The sequence below is a fragment of the Lissotriton vulgaris genome, chromosome 1_1 (genome assembly GCF_964263255.1).
Source record: "Lissotriton vulgaris chromosome 1_1, aLisVul1.2, whole genome shotgun sequence".
In the NCBI taxonomy this organism is placed as follows: domain Eukaryota; kingdom Metazoa; phylum Chordata; class Amphibia; order Caudata; family Salamandridae; genus Lissotriton; species Lissotriton vulgaris.
In genome coordinates, this window is record NC_141685.1 from 438,876,011 (window position 1) to 438,897,308 (window position 21,298).

Consider the following 21,298-nt stretch of genomic DNA (forward strand, 5'->3'; position numbering starts at 1 on the left):
ACTTATGTAAAGTTCAACAATTGCAATAACTAAATTGGCCGATCTCATCTGGTCAACAAGTAGTATCGGGGGATTCACGGATCGACTACTTACTATTTATCAACACTAATCCACTCTTCCATTCTGATTCCAGAATACTAACTAAGCCTAAGTAAGATGTACCACCTGACCTAGCCCACCTATTTCAGGCGTGCCAATTGTACATTAAAGTATGCATTTCCACTTCTTTTAGTCCTCAACAATGCATATGGTCAAATGGAGGACACATGACTACATTTTTGTATACACCAATTTTTTGGCTGATTTATGCTGATGTTCTGCTAGTGCTGCTAAGCCTATTATCACTCATTGAGCAAACTAGAAAAGGTTCTAATAAAGATTGGGGTACTAGCAGCACATGACGTAAACGAGGGGGCATCACGCATACCACTAAAAAATTACAAACTCATACAAAGTGGTAACTTAACCTAAGTATCAATCCGCACCTATCTCTTAGTGACAGGACAAAGTAAGGACTAGAGTCACTATAGCATTACGTTACTTAATTTCTCTAAAATAAACTCTTACATAATCATGCTAAGTGAGCACAAACCCAAAGTTGCAAACAAGTAAGGTTAGTAGCGCAGAAGAGCATCTGTGTCATAACAATCACAGAAGACTTTTAAACGTAATTTACCTGTAATGTAAGCAGCAGCATACTAGCTGGTTAGAAAAAAAAAGATATTCGCAATATATAACACAGAGCAGAAGAACAGACACAAAGTATCAATAACTAAATAGTTACTCACCAAGACCCGGGACCTCCACTCCTAGCAGGTCCAGCAGGTCCTGCTCCCGGTCCAGGATATCGGACCACCGGTGCGTCAACTGGTTCTGGGTGCGCCGGACCCCAGAGCAGCAAAACACTGCCCGGCGCTCCTTTGCTAACCGCTGTAAATGGTCCCGGAGCCCGTACCCGGACCCAGGCCTGCCACCTGCTGCCAGCGTTAAGGGGATGTGGCGCTGCACAAAGAAAACTAGTGCAGCAAACTCCACCTCCCCAAATAAGGCCCGTGCCTGCACCCTTTGTGGATGCTGCCTTCCGCAAGGAAGGTGGTCGCAGCTCTGGCTCCTGCGGCGAGCCTTGCCCTTGGACACGGTTCTGGGGTAGAAGAGAGTGAGACAGTGCGAGAAAGAAAAGGTAATAAAATTAAAAAAGTAAGTAAAAGAAATGAAAAGAGCAGGCAATAGAAAAAGAGTGAAAAAGTAGCTAAAAAACACACAAAAAGTAGACAAAAACCAAAAATATAGAAGCAGGAAAATAGTCAGAGAGCTAATAAATAAAAAAGATTTAAAAAAGTGTCTTGAAACAAAGGGTTGGAAAGATAGATGGAGGATTGAAAAGCAGGCCCCAGAACCATATCAATAGAGTGAAAAACAAGATGGCCGCGCTGATTGCGACCAGGTGCGCAAGTTTGCGCAATATTTTCTCCCCGTGCACGCAAAAAGCGGCGCGAACACGTAAAAGCGTTCCTGAACAGGTAATACGTACCACGAACAGGTGCGAGCATGCATTGCGCGACCCGGAACAGGAAGTAAGCATCGAGAGCGGGCGGGACAAGTGAAAACAAGATGGCCGCGCCCATGACTGAGCACATGGGTAAGTTGGCAAGACAAATTCCAACGCGATCACGCAGAAAATACAGCGAACGGGCGGGAAAAAAACGTATGCGTCTTTAGGGGTATTTCCGCGTATTTACAGAGATTTTCACCATTTTCACGATAATTAGCGAAAGTCAATTTCACAAATTCCGCCCACCCCTAGAATTGACCAATGAGGCTAGAGGGTTAGCACCCCACTTCTTGGAGAAATGTGCTCAAATGCAACCTCTGTCTACCCTCAAGAAATTACAATCTTTGCTGGGTTTCTTCAATTAAGTGAAGATTTACATTTCAGATTATGCTCAGCATATCATGTCGCTATACGCTTTGATACATCCTTCTTTTTCGTCTTCCAGTTGCTCACAGAACACACCGCAGTACTGCTCTCTTTGCAGTCTGATTTGCATACGGATTGTGCCAGGAGCAATCAGTTTCACTTATGTTACTTTCAATGAAGGAGACACTGTTCCCATTGCATTCAAATCACATCTACATATACACCAGTGGAGTTGCGTTTTTCTTCCACTGAAAAAATATTTATGGCTGTACAGATGGCGATTCTGAAAGAACGCCCTCTAGCTCAGGGTAAATGTATTTCCTCCTGTGCCTGCCTTAGAGGCAGTCACAAAGGGAAACTAACCCAATTCTATGGCTCTACATCCTCGTTGGATCCAATCGGCTACGTCCTTGACATTGGCTGATGTCAATTTCTTTTGATCCTTCTTTACAAATGCAAGAATTTCTTTAATATGAACATCATGTTCATACTCTTCCTTCTTCGGTTCTTCCTCTGGATCAGTACAACTGTGTCATTTACACTGATGGTTCTGCACAGTCAGCCATTGGTTTTAAACAAGCTTATTCTGCAGCCTGTGCAATTGCAGCAGCTACAATTGTTAATGGTGCATTTCATTCTTCGTTGGTTCACACACAGACCATTGGGGACTGCATGGCACAAATGGCTGAGTTACAAGCTTTAATTTTAGCTCTGGAATTTAGTGATCCTGTGTTGTCTACACTTACTGTGTGTAACTCATTTGACTGTGTACAGTCCTTTAATCACAACTTATTTTTTGGGAAACAAAACTATTTTTGTGATTCTAAAGGTAGCACACTTAAGCATAAAAGGCATTGGGTCCATGTGGCCACTCCTAAAGATCTTTTGCCACTTGCACATGGTACCCATACGTTGGGACATCACCGTGTGGGAGGGCACGCTGTTTGTAATTCCATGGCTGATGAATCAGCCAAATCAGTCAAATCAGCAGTAGCCACAGTTAAGGTAGCAGCAGTTACCAGATCCATGACTCAGATTGCAGAGGACTTTTTAGCGGCTTTTGCCGTGACAGGGGAGGGAACACGATTTCCGCAGGGTTTCACTTCACATTATACTTATCAGATGACTACTGACAAAGTACCCTTCGTAACTATTCCTACTGTGGGTGATCGCTTGACTCCCAACAATGACCGTAGACTTTTACTTATTGTGGCCTCACATGAAGGCATGGCATCTGCTCATGCAGGTGTATCGGCTACAGTTTCTCTTTTACAGGACCGCTATTGGTGGTGCGGTTTAAACCAACAGACTCGCAAAAATGTGGTTTTGTGTGACATTTGTCAACAAATTAAGAGTTCTACAGTGTAGCGCCCACCACAGACTCATCTCTTCATTTCTAAACAACCATTTGGATGTATTTATCTTGATCATTGTGGTCCCTTCACATCCGATAATGCAGTGGATTCACACACTAGGTTCCTCTGGGTTTGGCCGCAGCTCTCGGCTGACGCTTGTATAGTTAGAAAAGATTTGCAGATCTTTGTAGGGACTTATGCCTGTTGTACCTTCCATTCAGACCAAGGTATGGCTTTTGCCTCTAAGTCTTACTGTGATTCATGGAAGTCAATAGGGGTGCAGGTGCATTTCTTGTCTCCATATTGGCCCGAGGGCAACTCTGTTGTGGAGCGGATGAACCGTGACTTAAAGCAGTCTTTACCATGCTTGTAATAACCCCCTTTCGAAGATCTCTGGGTGAGCGGACCCTGTAAAAAATGCTCTTTGGCATTAAGATGTTTGTGCCAGACCTTGATGTTCTAGACTTTGTGGTGGCTGCCGTAACATGTGCCATAGATAACCATTGCGCTAAGTTACGGGATCGTGATATCATGAATCATGATACTCTGGCAAAAAATGATTTGCCCTCACCAATGCATGCAGCAGTGCTTCTTCCTGTTTCTGGCTGGTTACCAAAGTTGATGATCTGGGTGGCAGATAAGAAAGAATTTGGCCCCACATACTGTGCTCCGGTCCCAGTCCTTGGTCTTAAAGGCACCCGAACTGTGATTTTACCTCCATTACCAGGATCCAAAGCCAATCACTTTATTTCGATTGAACATGCTGTGAACATGCTGTGGATGCTGTGAACCCGGTGGCAGTGGGTTCTAGGCTAGCTGCGTGTGTGCCGTGGTTGGCGGTCGGCTTCTGGCTGCACAAATCCTATTTTAAAATTGTACCCTTACCATATTTTTATCTTGTGTTTTCTTGCCTGGCCCCCGCTCCCCTAGTCCCGGTCCGACACGGCTGAGTGCCGATTGATCGGAGGGCTGACGGGTTTGTCAGTCGCCATATTGGGAGCCTTCTCCCAGGTCAGCGCTCTAGTGTCCTGCGCCTCTGACCTTCTTAAGCCCCCCCTCATGCGCACGCGCAGCGGATGCTGTGAACCCGGTGGCAGTGGGTTCTAGGCTAGCTGCGTGTGTGTCGTGGTTGGCGGTCGGCTTCTGGCTGCACAAATCCTATTTTAAAATTGTACCCTTACCATATTTTTATCTTGTGTTTTCTTGCCTGGCCCCCGCTCCCCTAGCCCCGGTCTGTCACGGCTGAGTGCCGATTGATTGGAGAGCTGACGGGGTTGTCGGTCGCCATCTTGGGAGCCTTCTCCCAGGTCAGCGCTCTAGTCTCCTGCGCCTCTGACCTTCTTAAGCCCCCCCTCATGCGCACGCGCAGCGGATGCTGTGAACCCGGTGGTAGAGGGTTCTAGGCTAGCTGCGTGTGTGTCGTGGTTGGCAGTCGGCTTCTGGCTGCACAAATCCTATTTTAAAATTGTACCCTTACCATATTTTTATCTTGTGTTTTCTTGCCTGGCCCCCGCTCCCCTAGTCCCGGTCCGACACGGCTGAGTGCCGATTGATCGGAGGGCTGACGGGGTTGTCAGTCGCCATATTGGGAGCCTTCTCCCAGGTCAGCGCTCTAGTGTCCTGCGCCTCTGACCTTCTTAAGCCCCCCCTCATGCGCACGCGCAGCGGATGCTGTGAACCCGGTGGCAGTGGGTTCTAGGCTAGCTGCGTGTGTGTCGTGGTTGGCGGTCGGCTTCTGGCTGCACAAATCCTATTTTAAAATTGTACCCTTACCATATTTTTATCTTGTGTTTTCTTGCCTGGCCCCCGCTCCCCTAGCCCCGGTCTGTCACAGCTGAGTGCCGATTGATTGGAGAGCTGACGGGGTTGTCGGTCGCCATCTTGGGAGCCTTCTCCCAGGTCAGCGCTCTAGTCTCCTGCGCCTCTGACCTTCTTAAGCCCCCCCTCATGCGCACGCGCAGCGGATGCTGTGAACCCGGTGGTAGAGGGTTCTAGGCTAGCTGCGTGTGTGTCGTGGTTGGCAGTCGGCTTCTGGCTGCACAAATCCTATTTTAAAATTGTACCCTTACCATATTTTTATCTTGTGTTTTCTTGCCTGGCCACCGCTCCCCTAGCCCCGGTCCGACACGGCTGAGTGCCGATTGATCGGAGGGCTGACGGGGTTGTCGGTCGCGATCTTGGGAGCCTTCTCCTAGGTCAGCGCTCTAGTATTGCGATACCTTTCAAGGCTTTTTTCTCCAGAAGGTACAGGACATCTTAACGGATATTACTATGATCCCAGCTGGACCGCCTTTGCCATCCTGCCAAGATAGTCAGCTGCAAACTGGGACCATGAACAGCTTCCCATATATTGATGAAAAGCGACTGGCGGAGCTTGTCGGCCATGTCAAATCAGGTTCTTGCACAGATCCCTGCCCCCCGAAAATTTTTAAACTGGCCTTGCCTGGCATTCAGCCTCAGTTGCTGAGCTTACTGAATGCCTCACTAGAAGCGGGCTACCTTCCAGCCCAGCTGAAGGAAGCTAGAGTCTCCCCACTCCTCAAGAAAGCGGGAGCCGATGTTAAGGTACTGAAAAACTATAGGCTTATCTCCTAGCTGCCACTCCTGAGTAAGATCTTAGAAAAACACGTCCTGAACACCTTAGACAGCTATCTGGAGGAACACCATCTACTCGATGCCAGGCAGGCTGGTTTCCGGACACAGCATAGTACAGAACTAGTTATGGCCACGGTCACCGATGAGCTGAGAGTCAGGGCAGACAAGAAACAGCCATGCGCCCTGATTCTATTAGACCTGTCGGCAGCATTTGATACGGTCAGCCATACCATCTTGCTGGAAAGTATCGCTAAGCTGGGGATAACAGGACAGGCGCTCAAGTGGCTAGAATCCTTCTGGTCAGGACACACTCAGAGGGTTCAGATGGGGGACCAGCAGTCAGGGACTATTGAGGTGACATGGGGTGTGCCCCAGGGGTCCGCACTCTCCCCCTTACTTTTTAAAATCTACCTACAACCACTGATGGAGGAGCTCATGCGTAGGAATTGTGAAATCTTTAATTACGCATACGACACTCAGCTGCTGGTGCCGCGGGAAGATACAAGGGAGGCTCAGGAATCAGTGAGGAACTTGCTCAGATTCACGGTCAATTGGATGACCACCAACCTCTTGAAGGTGAATGCTGAGAAAACGGAGGTACTGGTGTTCACCAACCAGGCAAATCCTTGGGGTGATCTGTTTTGGCCCCCAGAATTAGGAAAGACTCCTACTCCTGGTAAGGTGGTAAAAAGTCTAGGTCTAAAGATCGATGCAGATCTTACCATGGCCCCTCAAGTTTCGGCTGTGGTAGGCTCTTGCACGGGTGTGTTGAGGCAATTATGCAAGCTGACCCCTATTCTTTCAGCCTCCACCCTACAAACCATCGTCTCTGCTACAGTCATCTTGAGGCTAGACTATGGCAACGCTCTGTATCTTGGTTTGCCACAGAAGTTGCTGAGGAAGCTGCAGGTCGTGCAGAACGACGCAGCTAGACTGATTTTTTCTCTACCGAGAAATTCACATGCAACCCCACTCCTTCGGAAGCTGCACTGGCTGCCTGTGAAGCTCAGGGTTCAGTTCAAATGTCTCTGTGTGGCCCATAAGGCACTCTTTGGTAAATCCCCAGAGTACATTAAGCAGCGCCTGAGGAGGTATGTTTCCGGCAGAACTATGCGCTCAGGTCAGGCCTCCAATCTGACTCAACCCAGATTTAACTAAGAACTAAAGGAGGCAGAGCCTTCTCGGTGATTCTTCCGCAACTTTGGAATGAGCTACCGTCCAGTCTGATGGAATATTCACAGCTACTTTCCTTCAGGAAGAAACTGAAGACGTACCTATTTAAAAAGTCAATACTTCCGGCCTAATCTTAGATGGCAGAGGATTTCGGGGTGACAGTATGTTATGTTCTTTCTGTTTAAGCGCTTAGAGACCGGCGGTGATAGGCGCTATACAAAAACTTTATAACATAACCTAGTCTCCTGCGCCTCTGATCTTCTTAAGGCCCCCCTCATGCGCACGCGCAGCGGATGCTGTGAACCCGGTGGCAGTGGGTTCTAGGCTAGCTGTGTGTGTGTCGTGGTTGGCGGTCGGCTTCTGGCTGCACAAATCCTATTTTAAAATTGTACCCTTACCATATTTTTATCTTGTGTTTTCTTGCCTGGCCCCCGCTCCCCTAGTCCCGGTCCGACACGGCTGAGGGCCGATTGATCGGACGGGGTTGTCGGTCGCCATTTTGGGAGCCTTCTCCCAAGTCAGCGCTCTAGTCTCCTGCGCCTCTGACCTTCTTAAGCCCCCACTCATGCGTACACGCGCAGCGTATGCGCGCAGCGGGCGCGCCAAAAGCAAGCCCGTCTGCGCTCGTCCGCGGATGGCCGGGGCTAGGGGCAACTCACTATGCGCGTTTTCTCTCCTACTCTGCCGCACAACTCTGTTCTTATCAGGCTCCCTGGCAACTTCAGCCAGCCTCCCTCACACGGGTCACAGAACTTGGCCTGGCTCGAGGTAGGCCCTCATGCATTCTTCCTGCTTCTCTGTCCTTTCTCTCCCCCCCCTCCTGTTCTTTCCCAAACTCCTGCTTTCTCTAACCCTACACCTACCACCTCGGTTTTCCTTCTGAACACCAGGTCGGCGGTCAAGCATCAGCTTGAACTGTTTAACCTTTTGGATTCTCACAAACTAGACCTCTTGTTCCTGATGGAAACGTGGTTTCGCATGGACTCACTACCCAATATATTAGCAGCTCTCCCCCCCCTACTTCATCCTCCGTGCAGATTGGCCGGAGGGAAAGACGGGGGGCAGGGTCGCCCTGATTGCCTGTACCGGTTTCCATTTCCAGGTACTTCCTTTCCCTCCCATATCAGCGCTCGACTACCTAGTTGTGCGTTCCGCTTCCTTTCATACCCCCATCAAGTGTGTGTTAATTTATCGCCCACCCCAGCCCAGCCAATGTTTTATCTCAGCCATTCAAGACTTACTTGCCACATTGGTAGTTAACAATGCATCTGTTCTGGTTCTAGGGGACTTCAATTTTTGGCCCAATGACCCGGCGGATGACGCCATGTCTAGAGATTTTACCCAGCTTCTTCTTAGTCTTAATTATGCTTCTCAGGTTCACACCCCTACTCATTCCGGAGGTCACACTTTGGACCAAATTTGGACCCTCAATATCCCAGCCACCACCCCTACTGTTGCACCCTGTGCGTGGTCCGATCATTTCCTGATTTCTTTTTTCCTGGACCTCAGCTTTGCAAAAAAACCTTTCCTCCCCAAAAACACCTGGGCCAGAAACTGGAGCAGAGCAGATGTCCCTTCCCTCTGCGCCTCCCTGTCAGCCACCTGTCCTGATTTAGCAGGTCTCACTTTACCATCTCAAACAGCCACCCTGGACAGCTGACTCTCGAGGGCCTGTGACCAAGCGGCCCCTATGAAGCGTGTTACAATTAGATGGGCCCATCAGGCGAACAAGTGGTTTACCCCTGACCTCAAAGCAAAAAAACTTGAAGTGCGCCAAGCAGAACGAGCCTGGAGGCTTGCCTATTGTCCTACCCTTAAACTCCCTTATACTTCCACCCTTAACGAATATAAAAGAGACATCCTCCTCGCCAAGACCAAATACTTCTCCGGTAGGATTCTCGCAGCCGAGAGCCAGCCAAAAGAAATCTTTGCTACAGTTCATGAGCTGGCTTCCTCTGACAGGATATCTTCCAAAACCCCCCTCCCAGCTTCTTTGCGACTCTCTCAATGATTTTTTAATTGAGAAAGTCGCACTTATCAAGGCTAACATACCCCCCTTCCCCTACCTTTTGTGACTCCTAGCCGTCACCTAACAAGTCCAGCCTGACCTATATACCACTGTTGACCAAAGAAACCCTCCTCCCCCTGTTAGCCCGTGTCAAGTCAGGATCCCCTGCTGACCCTTGCCCGGTTCACATTTTACGGAAGATCTTCTCAGATTGTTATCTGCCCCCCCTTACCCTTCTTAACGACTCCCTTAGACTGGGCACTGTCCCCGCCCCCTATAAAGCGGCCACCATTATTCCCATCCTAAATAAGCCTGGTTCCGATCCCTCTTCCCCTTCAAACTATCGCCCTATCTCCCTCCTTCCCTTCTTGGGTAAGGTCCTTGAGTCCTACGTCACCAAGGTGCTTAGCTCATTCGTGGAAGACAGCGGCTACCTCGCACTGGCCAGGCGGGTTTCCGCCCTCGGCACTCCACCGAGAAGGTGGTCATCTCTGTCACAGACGAACTCAGGGAGGGGCTGGACTCCAACACCCCTCAGGCCCTCTTTCTTTTAGATCTGTCCACCGCCTTTGACACGGTTGATCATTCTATTCTTCTCTCCCGTGTCAAGGCGGCGGGCATAGGGGGCCCGGTGTTGGCTTGGCTCATCTCCTTCTTGAGTGTTCGCACCCAGGCCGCCCCCCTTGCCGATTTTTCTGCTCCTCCGTGCAAGGTGCAGTGTGGTGTCCCTCAGGGATCGTCCCTTTCCCCCTTATTGTTTAATCTGTACATTTTCCCCCCTTATTTCTGCACTTCAGGAGATGGAGGTCACGGTGTACAACTATGCCGATGACCTCCAGCTCATTTTCAATCTCTCTCATTCCTCAGCTACTGTTCATAATTTTCAATCTGTCATGTTGTTTATCAGGGACTGGATGAACTTCAACCATCTGAAATTAAACCCGGATAAGACAGAGCTAGTCCTTACCGGTGGCAGTCGCAGTCCCTGGTCCCCCACTTTCTGGCCCCCCTCCCTGGGTTCCCCTCCTTCACTGTCGTCCTTTGTTAAAACACTTGGGATCACTTTAGATCAAAACCTCACACTTCATTCCCAGATCAGCTCTGTAGTTTCCTCCTGTTTTTTTACCCTCCGCACCATTCGGAAAATCTCCCGATTTTTTTCTTTTTCTGCTCTAAAATTGATTCTAAAGGCGATGGTCTTATCGCGACTGGACTACGGGAACATTGTGTATAACGGTGTTCCCGCTTACACCCTTCGACGCCTCCAACTAGTGCAAAATCAGGCTGCCCGCCTGATTCATGGGCTACCCAAATCTTATCACATTACTCCCAAACTCAAATCACTACACTGGCTACCCATTAAAGAAAGGGGCTCTCTTTAAGCTGGGCTGCACGACCTTTCAGGCTCAAGCGGGGTCCGCCCCTGCTTTTATTTCTTCCACTATCACGGCCTACCGTCCCTGCAGAGAGCTACGCTCCACTACCAAGCTCCTCTCTCTGTACCCCGCTTCAAGAAAAGCAGGTCGGGAGGCCTGAAATTTTCTGTCCTTGCCCCCACTTTCTGGAACGCACCCCCCACCGCTATTAGATCTGCTCCTTCTTAAATTGAGTTTCGAAGGGCTCTCAAAGCGTTCCTTATCCTACAAACCTTCCCATCCTAGTCCTATGCGCCCCCGCCATTGGTTTTTCAGTATCCCCCCAGCGCCAAGAAACCGCTTGGTAGACGCGCGCTTTATAAATTCTTTTAAATTCAAATTCAAACATGTCAAGTCACACTATGTGGCAGATACTGAATAATATGCCAACAAGCATCCCACGTCGGGATGTTTCATTTAATTTCATCCTTTGGACTCTGTTTGTTCTGACTTTTCCCAGCTGCCAGGAGAGGAGACTAAGTCTTCAGTTGACAGCTATCAGTTTTACCTTCTACATCTTCAGCCATGGAAATTACGTATGCCCCCTTGTTGAACCATCAACGGCACACTTGGATTCGAATTTCAGTCGTGAACAGCCCCCATTGTTTCAGCTGAGTTACAGCGGTTAATATATCGATCAAGATAATTTTTCATTGGACGCTTATTCATGGTCTTCAGTTGTCTCTCCACCACATCACGGATTGGTGTATTTATCGCTTGGTTCAAAAGCACTTAGCTGGTCCCTCTGTGGACTTATATCTGGATCATTTTTTCGATGGTGTTCCTGTTCATGTGGATTGGATTTGAGACTCTGTTTTTCCTTTTGATTACTGGAAACTACCACTCTGCAGTGGAACTCATAGAAGGAGTATTGGCCCCACATTATTCTTTCCTTAAAATGAAAAGAGGCCAAGCACTTGTTAATATTTCCGCTGTCCCAATCGCTGATGGAATTGTGTGGGATAAAGTGTCATTCGATGTATACGGTCCCACAGAGACCCTACAAATACCATGTCTTTCATGTTTCTTTGGGTGCTGTTGTTGTACCTGGGTTACATACAGGAGACTGGGACGTTAATGCTGTGCGTTCTTCGTTTTCTGATTTGCAATACTACACTGTTTTTGATGCAAAAGATTTATATATAAATCCCGCTAATTATGCCGATTTACTTTGTTATTAACATTATGGGCATCACTTTCTTTATAGAACCGGCGGACAACGTCCACCATTTAATTATACACAATGGGAAACTGCCCTACTCCAGCTAAGGATAGTTCTAGTATACAAAAATGAGAGTGTATATATTTCACCGGGTACAACCTTTGCGATCCGTAATAATATTATTTCAAATTGAACATCCCTACATCAAACAAATACATGATAACACAACCTAAGTTGGTGTATTCGTCGTCCTTTGAAATCCATAAGTTCTGGAAAGTACAGGGTACTGAGTCCTTGCACTGTGCTCGTCTGATACCATCTCAGATAATATATTTTAATCAAACAGTCAACCAAACTACTTGTTTAGGATAGGCTACAGTTAGAAATTTGAATACTCCCACTATTCCGTCCCTGGCCCTTTATGAGAAATGGAATACATATACTAACTACACAGTGGAAGAAATAAATTCTATAATGAAAAGTGGTACCTTTAAATCTTCAATGGTAAATCGAGAAGGGTGGGTATTGTGGCCAACAGACACGAATGCTTGTTATTCTCGCTTTATGAATTCTTCATGTGGTTTCACACTACATGGACCACATCCTCGTTACCCACATTCACCCATTTCCAAGATGCTTAACACTTATTCTGTTGGTAAATTGTGTCAACAATGATTGGAACATTCCATACTGTCTTCTGTTAAACACCATTTTTCTCTGTTGTCAGGTGACATAGACATTTCTGATTTCCTTCTGGGCCCAAAGACCCCCTGTGCTAAACGTTTTATTTATGCAGCCTACAATTAATTTTGGAAATTGTCACAAATGGAAGCTGCTGTACGAATATGCCAAAAAGATCAGGATGATTTGGATAAAGTTCTTGCCATCGTCGATAACAGTATTAGCACATTATCATCTCGGAAAAACACTTTAGATAATATTGTATCATCTGTTATTATTATTGTTCAAAATGAAGTGTCTACATTGTATCATGGTCAGAATCAACTTGGGTGGACACTGCAAACACTCAAAATGGGAGGGTACCATGGGACTACTTGAATGTAATGGCATTGTTTTTACCTTTCCATCTTACAGACAAACAAAAAATAAATGGCCATGAAATACACTACATATACCATGCTACATATTGAAAAACTAGAACAATTACCATTCACTGTGGCAAAGACAGACACAGCAGTATGGTTAATACATGGAGTTATTTCATTACCTATCTCACTGTTTCAATGTTCTGCTTGCAGGAAACATTATCCGGTAGGAAAATAGGACCCACTTGGGAGCAGTTACATACAGGAGCTATGGTCATTGCCATACACTTTTCTTTGTCAGCGTGCCTAGAAATAGGTATTTATCACAGGGGAGGATTGTGATTCTACTGTTGGACATTCTCTGTTGTGCCAGCAAGTAAAACCTCACTGCACATGTAATGTTTGTGCCCCTGATTTAGCTTGTTTTCTAAAAGGAACACCTGTTCCCGCTATTATTTCAAAGTTTCCCTTTGTTTTCAAATGGCAGTTATCTAATCCTTAATAGCCAGAACTGCTGCAGTTTGAGGGCAGGCATCCGTGCATAGTAATAGTTTCACAACGTGTTTTTTGTAACAACAACGTCCTGTTTCCCCCGCCACATGGGGGTGTAGATAGCTCTCTGTGGCATTCCATTCCAATTTTGAAAACAGATTTATTTAAGCTAATCAGACTCAAAGCGCTATTGTTTCAACAAGAAGTGGCTCCCATGTCAGCTCGTGAGACCTTCGAATTGCAGGTGGGTAGAACATCTAGTGAAAAACAATAATTGTTGAACACAAATCTCCCCCTACATTTTGGGGAATTAATACACCAAATATTGAATGCATCTGATAGGGAAGGCCTAGGCCATTTTTTTAAACTTGTGGGATCCACCCTTGTGACCTCTTTTTAAACAATTTTTGGAGTCATCCCTGCCTTTAATCCTTCTATTTTTTGCAGCGTATTGGTGGGTTCTCTCTGCTTTCTCCCCTGGTTTGTGCAGCGCTTGTTCTGCTACTACTATTCTGCAATGGCTGCTCGATCTGTGGTTTTAAAAGGCCTGGAACAGCTGCAGTTGTAATGTGATTGAATGCAACAGCTCTTTGGTTTGTGGCCATTGGAAGCTCTAGACGTCGATTTTTGGCTAACCTTCAGTTATGCTTATTTTACCTGTGTGCAACCTGAGTTTTACTGCATCCGGTGCCCCTTTCAATGATCCATCAAAGCCTGCTTGGCTTTTACGTCACGCGCTGCCCTGGATTTTGTTGATGGGTCTGTTCTACCATAACCAGGACTGTTCCTTGGGTATGCAGCTTGTGTCCAATCCATCACTGGGGCCACCGGCCGAAGTGAGTCGCCGCACCTGTGCGCAGCGCCTCCTGGATCTGAGTTTCATCTAAATTGACACAGGTTCACCAGGAAGGCTCCTAATGACAATTGGATGTGAGAAGCATTTGGCGTCCTACATTTTGGGCGCTGAGGCTATGCTGTAATTGAATATCATTTTGTGTATAAAGATTTTTTTTCCCAACTTTTCCGTTCTCATATTTGGCCACGTCTGTGCATTGGACACTCGTCAGAGAGGCTTTGGTTTTGCTTACCTCTAACTTCTCTAACTTCTTAGTGCTACCCTTCTGACCAGAGGGATGCTGTCACATGGCCCATAAGGGCATTGTCGTCTTCCCTATGTTAGCGTGAGTGCATTGCTGACTGTCTGTTTCTCTGCACACATTACTACATATATTTATTTTGCTTGTGCCACACTAAAACTTTCACATGGAACATGCGGCTGTTTTTGCGCTTTGCTCATTCCTGGGATTTAGTCTGAACATTGTGAACGAGGTCGAACAACAGTGCCTCTTGTTATTTTGTTTTGGTCAGGCCCTAGGACCTAGACAAAACATGCAGATGAAGCTGTTGTTTGTGAACACGTACTTTGGTCCCATGAGGGTACACGGATAGGTAACATCTACTTGGAGAAATTACTTTGCAGGGAGAAGAGCGTAACAGCACCTGTAATGTAGATCTACCTTCTATAGAAGGAGGTAGGTGGTCTGCTGATAACACTCATAGATCTTCTAATAATCATCGTACTTCTATACAAGGGGAGGGTGGTTAGGCCAAACTGTCGTATATCAAGACAGCTCCATTTATGATTTAGGGACTACTTGCTATGCTGATTGTATTTGTGTTATGGATTTTTCTACTTGTTGTCGCACATATAATACATACTAGAGCATGCTAGTTAAAATAAAAAAAATTAAGTTTTTTGTGTCTCTGTCAGATCTTATTGTGGACTAGTACAAGAGTTTGAGCAAAAGAGTGTATCTTGCAACCGTGATTCCTGAGAGAGTCTGGAGTGTTGTGTTTGGGGTGTCTAATCATTTGTTCCTCTTTGAGGGAGTAGGACAGCAAGTGAGACACTATAGCTAGTCAGTCCCAGGCTCATGGGTACTAACATGGTAGGATAACTACTCCTTGTCTACTACTGCCCCATAATCCCAAGCATAGTCCTGTGATTTCGCAGAATCCCTGCAACACTGTGTGCTTCCGGTTCCGGCCAGAGCAGAAGGACGGCGGAGGAGAGACGCGGTGAGGAAGTAAGTGTTTTTGTTTTAATTTTGTACCCCCGGTCCTCCCAGCCACCCCTACTGCCCTTCCACCCTTGTTCCCTGCCAGCCGCTACTGAAATATGGGAGACACAGGGTCCCTCTTCACAATCTGCAGGGGGCCCCATCATTTTACATTACGCTACTGATTTATATGCACAAATCAAGTAATTGCTCAGCCTGTGTTTTGGCTCCCAGAGCCAAGCCTATCATCCAACTGGCTCACCCACTTCTGCTTCTGTCTACTAATGCCATAGAACCATCCTTGATGGCAGGCAGATTTCCTACAGGAATCATTGAACTCACTATGCAACATTTTAATCAATTTTAAACCATGGTAGCTAATGTGTGATCAGGGTCGGATTGGGACAGAAATTAGGCTGAGGCTCCATCATAAAAGTGGCCCCTATAAACGAATCTGATAGCCAGAAGAAAAATGGGCCCATATTCTCAAACAGGACAGTTTTTAACCCCTCCCACGCTCATGACGAGCTCTGCTCGTCATGAGCCACGCTTCTCGTGTGCTCATGACGAGCTGAGCTCCTCATGGCGTTAGAACGCTCACACGCGGGGCTAATTCCCCTTTTGTGCTGGGCGTACCAAGGAACGGGCGTGGTCATGATGAGCTCAGCTCGTCATGAGCACACGAGAACCGTGGCACATGACGAGCTGAGCTCGTCATGAGCACCGGGGCGCTGTGCGTGCCCCCGCCCCCCAGCACAGCAGGGGAATCGGCCCCGCAGCGAAGGGGTTAACTTGTAAAGAAAAGCTGTATAGGTACGGAAAACTGCATGCATTTGTGCTTGCTGCAAGCAATATTTGATGAAATATCAGGAACATCAACAGTACAAAAAAATCGGCCCATCAGACCATAAATCCGGCCCACAAACCTTCGAAAACTAGGCCCAAACACTGACCTATTAGACAGACGTGCCAATTTACTTGAGCACTGCATGGTTGCCCTATAGGCCAATACGGCCCTGTGTGTGGCAGATTTCTTAAATGTAGATCCTAATTTTGGTTTGGGTAATGAAATGCTTTTGAAAAAAAATCAATGGTGATGCGTCAATACATGTACAAGATTATTAATATCTCCACAGGACGACGCTTGAAACTCATTTTACATTGCATGCAGTTCAGTGCCTGACCTGGTGACTCGAGGCATTTCATCGTTGACTGGAATGATGCGGACATGCAGTGTCCCTTGGACTGTGTGTTTTCCATCTGTCAACTGGATTGTAAAAGAGTCCTGTAGGCTTTCTGTGTCATCATGCATGTAGGCAAGTATCATTCCTGTACAAAAGGGAAAAACCTGTCAAAACTTAGAACACATCTTTCTCCTAAACAAGTGCTGTGAAACGCAAAGGAGTACTGTTGAAATTGTGGGCTTCTGAAATAACTCAATAGATACGAATATATGCAAAACTGAAAATGAAATTGTTATTTTAACAAAACAAAAAGTTGACTGGCAATATCGTACAATGTTCAGGTGTGCCTTTTTTTTTTTTACAAAAGGGATGAAAGGAAAAATGACCCCCTCCCAACAATGCATAAATCCAAGCATTGAAGGACTCACCCACCAGGAGATAGAAAAGTGACTTGTCAAATCCTGATGTATATATATAAAGATTGGATACACTGCCTCTAATGGAAAATGTATCCAGTTTCTTTTCCTTATTCAAAATATGCTTTGACTTTGGCCCTAGTTCAAAACACATCAGGTATTCAGCCCCCGTTTGCATTCAAAAGAACACGTTAATTTCCTTTGGTAATGTTATTTTTGGAGGATAATCTATCCGACCACAGATTCCTCACCTTTAGAACATTTCCAGGTGCCAGACTGTATCGGAAAGAATTCAACAGCATTGCTCCTATGTGGTGGCATACAACTTTGCATGGTCCACTCTATATAAACGTCTCTCCAGCATGTCAACATCAGTTTTCTGCCTAACTATGACCACATCCTCAGATGCAGAGCCTAATGATAATCAGCGGTACCCGTGTGCCTTTTGAGATGAAAAAAGAGATTTTTGACAGAACGAGTAGGAGGTAGGGCAGTGAAGACTTTGTAATTGGATGGACTATCAACTAGAAAGAGAGTTACAGAAGGTAAGTTGTTCTTCTGATGGAAAAAATGTCTTCTGGAGCTCCAGCTGATGGAGTCTCTTCTCCTAAATTGAGGAGTAAGGTAGAGCAAAGAACCTTTGGAGAGAATTGGATTACCCAATGTGAAAAGCAGTCATGATTTTTGGGAAAAAGGCCACCATGGTCTTTTGTCTGGGGAAAAGGTAGTGTAAAGTGGCTTCACCGAGAGAGCTTGGAGTTCATTGTGCAGCTAGTCAAAGTTACCACGACCAGATACATGCGTTCTTCAGAGTCAGGAGACACAGTGGGCAGATGTACATTGGTTCTATTGGCGTGCACATGAGTAAAGGGAGGAGCAAATTTAGATTTCAGTGTCTGAAAGGGTTTTAGGGGAAACATCACTCAAACTGTTTAGAGACCTAATCAAAACAGGTGATTTGAACAGGGATGGTTGGTCTGGTATAAGAAAGCCGAAAAAACTGAGGAAGTTCTTGTTGGGCCAGAGAAAAAACAAACAACAAGACATCCAACAGTTTAACCTGTAACAGGTCAGTAAGGTGGGTGTTACCAAGCTACAAACTTGTCCTAGCACATGGTGTAAACAGACTTTGTAGAAGGATGCCTGGCAGCCGGGACTTCCACAACTTCAGGAGAAAGATCAAAACCACTGCTCAGTCTCCATACATGGAGTTGCAGATTGTGTATGTTCAGGTGGAGAAGTGTGGCTCACTGGTTAGAGGAGGCAGACACTGATGCAGAGGTCAGACCCGGAACCAGGGTTCAATTCCCGACGCGGCAGGGTCTTGAGCTCAAAATGTCCACGGACTTGATAATTCTCGCCTCAGTGCCTACTCGAATCATGGGTTCACACTCTGCAACTCTGGGCAATAGCTTGCTTAATCTCCACTACAGTCCCACCGCGATGGGATGCCTGGTCTTCACCTTGGGGATGCCCAGTAGGGGCTATCTCGCAGGGAAAGCCAGGACGGGTTACCAAAGCAAGCGCTAAGAGACCTGTCGGTGATTTGGCGCTATATAAATCTATAAGTCCTTTGATCATTCTCCTCCTGCCGGAGGAGAATGAGCAAAGGACAAATGCTCATGCCCAGATGCTCCAGGTACCCTAATCTCCTTGCCCAATCTGGAGCCACTCAGAGGACTTGGCCCAGTGGTGCCTGGCCTCTTTTGAAACTCTGAACCGGAAAGGTAGGGGAAGAAAGGCTTATAGGAGATCCATTCTCCACTCAATCTAGAATGCATTTCCAAGGGAGGCCCTTCCTGCAAACTTCAGCACGCAAATGTTTTAACACTGCAAGTTCTTGGCAGTGGCATAGCTATCGAGATAGGGTTCTCCACACTGCAGGAAGAAGCCCTGTGCCATCTTGGGGTGTATCAGCCAGGTGGCCCAGATGAGTTTGTCTATCCTGGCACATAAAGATCATGTCAGGTGGTTCACAAGCTGAGAAATGTCCTGATGCACCAGTCAGCTCCAGAGATGAAGTGGCACAGAACCCAGGACCCCACCCTACTCTGCTTGTTGTGGTACCACATACTGGTGTTTTCTGTGAGGACTTGAACCAGCCTCTCTTTGATGTATGGCAGGAAGGCTTTCAGTACCAGGCATATGCTGCGCAATGACAAAAGATTGATGTGGAGAGTCTTCTGAGTTCCATCTGTCCAGGGTGACCTCCCCATCCCAGAAATAATTCACCCATCAGCTATGGATGGGATAGAGAGAGTGTGTTCTACTGGTCCAATTGTAGTCAAGCAGACACAACTGCAGGTGTGTTCAATCTCTTCCAAAACGTGGATGGAATTCTACAGGTTTCCCTGGTGCTGGGCAAACTGAGACATCTTGTTCCACTGGAGAACCGATATATGTCACCTGACAAAGCATGAGCAGGATGCCAAGGGGCCCAGAAGTGCAGAGCTACCCTCACTGAGACCCAGGACAGAGGATAAAACAATGAGATCACAGCACAAATGTCTGGGACTCAATGAGATTGAGATAAGTCAGGAAATGACTTCTTGTGGCGAGTCCACCTTCAACAGCCGGTTGTCGATGTAAGGGATAACTGGAATCCCCAAACTGTGAAAGTACGATGCCACCACCATCCATTTTGTGAATGCTCAAGGAACACTGGTGAGGCCAAAGGAGAGCACGGCAAGTTTAAAATGCTCCCGGAGTTAGGTTACGGTCACCCCTGTTTACCTCCAGGGAACTCTTGTTACATTTCTGCTCTTATCTGATTGTATGCTTCATACCGGGAGCTTTGTACAGTGTTGATCTTCAGGTTTCTCCTTTTGTACTGCGCTGTTAAACAATAACTTATGTCTGGAAAAAAAAGAAAGAAAGTGCTCCATGCCTACCTTGAGCCACAAATAGTGTATGTGGGACTGCAGGATGGGTACATGAAAGTAGACCTCCTGCAGCTCCAAAGTGATAATCCAGTCACCTAGATCCAGAGCAGAGAGAACAAGGACTAATGTGACCACTCTGAATTTGATCTTCCGTAAGAAGGCGTTCAGAGGGTGGAGATCTTATATGGGATGAATGCCTCGGTCATTCTTCAGCAGATGGAAACAGCAGGTTTAACAGCAAGTTCTTTCTGGGATTAGATCCCTCTTCGTAGCCTAAAGAGCTTGCACTTCTTGGAGCAGCTTGCAGGCTTAAGCTACAGGGATGTGTGCTGCTCCTGGTGGCCAGGGTGTTGCTTGCTTGATCCCCGCCCCACAAGGACAGGGGTGCCTGTTGCATGGTGGTGGTCCCAGGTGTTTGTGGAACACTAACCCCAGGAGTAGCCTCGAAAGGGCAAAACTGTTGAGGATACTGTATTGCAGGGTCAAAAGGCCTAAGGAACATGCTGTGACCTGGTTTTATTTCAAACTTCCCGACACTTAATCACCATTCACTCCAAAGAGGCAAGATCCATCAAAAGGCATGTCTTTCAGAGAGGCTTGTACATCACAAGAGAAGCCTCTAGATTTCATCCAAGCCTTCTGCTAAAGCACCATACTAGTCCCAACTGCTCTGCCCAAGCAGTCCTTAGTGTCCAGCCTAGAAAGGATAATATATTTGAAGGCATTCTGACCATCCTAGAAGGTTTGAGCCAGGTTGAGAGCAGCTTCAGGATTGACCTGAGCATTGGCAACTTGTGCTCCCAGGCTGACTGAGAGCCTGTACCTGCTCTCTGCAAACCCAGCAACCCTGCTGATGCTGGAGAGAGCTTAACTGCGCGTGAGGAGTTTGGACGTCCAGAGGTGGCCAGCTAAACACCTCATGCGTACTGAAGGGAGTGCACCAACTCCCCCACCTCGGAACCCTGGAATCGCCCTAAGGACTCGTCAGTCTTGGGGGCATGTCCAGGGGTTTATAATTAAATGATAATAAAACCCGTTTTATGTACTGGTGGTGGCAGGGGGACGGGGCTCCCCCGCCCTAATAGAGCACCCGCCGCTGGCTGTTATTTAACATCTCTCTTTTGAAACCAATGTTTGCTATTTCAGCAAGAACTGCACATGCAATGATGTCGACTGTTTACATTTTTCACTTGTAACGTTCATGAATAGAGCTTTAGACTCAATAGTTTCTAAGGTTTCTGCATTTTATTCATGGACTTTTGGATTGTCCATTCACTATAGAATTAGAGAAAGGACATCCAATGGGCATCAGTAAATGGTCTAATAATTAAATTAAGGTGATGGTTTGGTGGTATCCAATTCGTCTTTGGTGATGGTCAGGTGTAGTGTGAAGCCTTTGTTCTATGTAGAGTGGGTACTAACTATTGTACACAATTGTTGTGCTCAATGAAGGTAACAAGACATTTAACTGGAGAGTATGAATGGTCTCCCAGGTGAATTTTGAAGTCCCACATGATATGATCATGGTTGCAAAAATCATTAGAAAGTATGTACCTAATTAGTTCTTCTGGAGTTTTTTATTTTAATTTGGG

At 46.6% G+C, this 21,298-nt stretch overlaps 1 protein-coding gene across 1 annotated transcript in view; it reads right to left on the reverse strand.

The window, feature by feature from the left end:
- LOC147747319 (FRAS1-related extracellular matrix protein 1-like) overlaps positions 1-21,298 on the reverse strand; it is a 1,022,199-nt gene that overhangs the window by 570,846 nt on the left and 430,055 nt on the right. Inside the window, exon 20 of the mRNA XM_086953165.1 lies at positions 16,409-16,553. Within this exon, the coding sequence (XP_086809291.1) occupies positions 16,409-16,553 (145 nt within the window). The remainder of the gene's footprint in view (positions 1-16,408; positions 16,554-21,298) is intronic.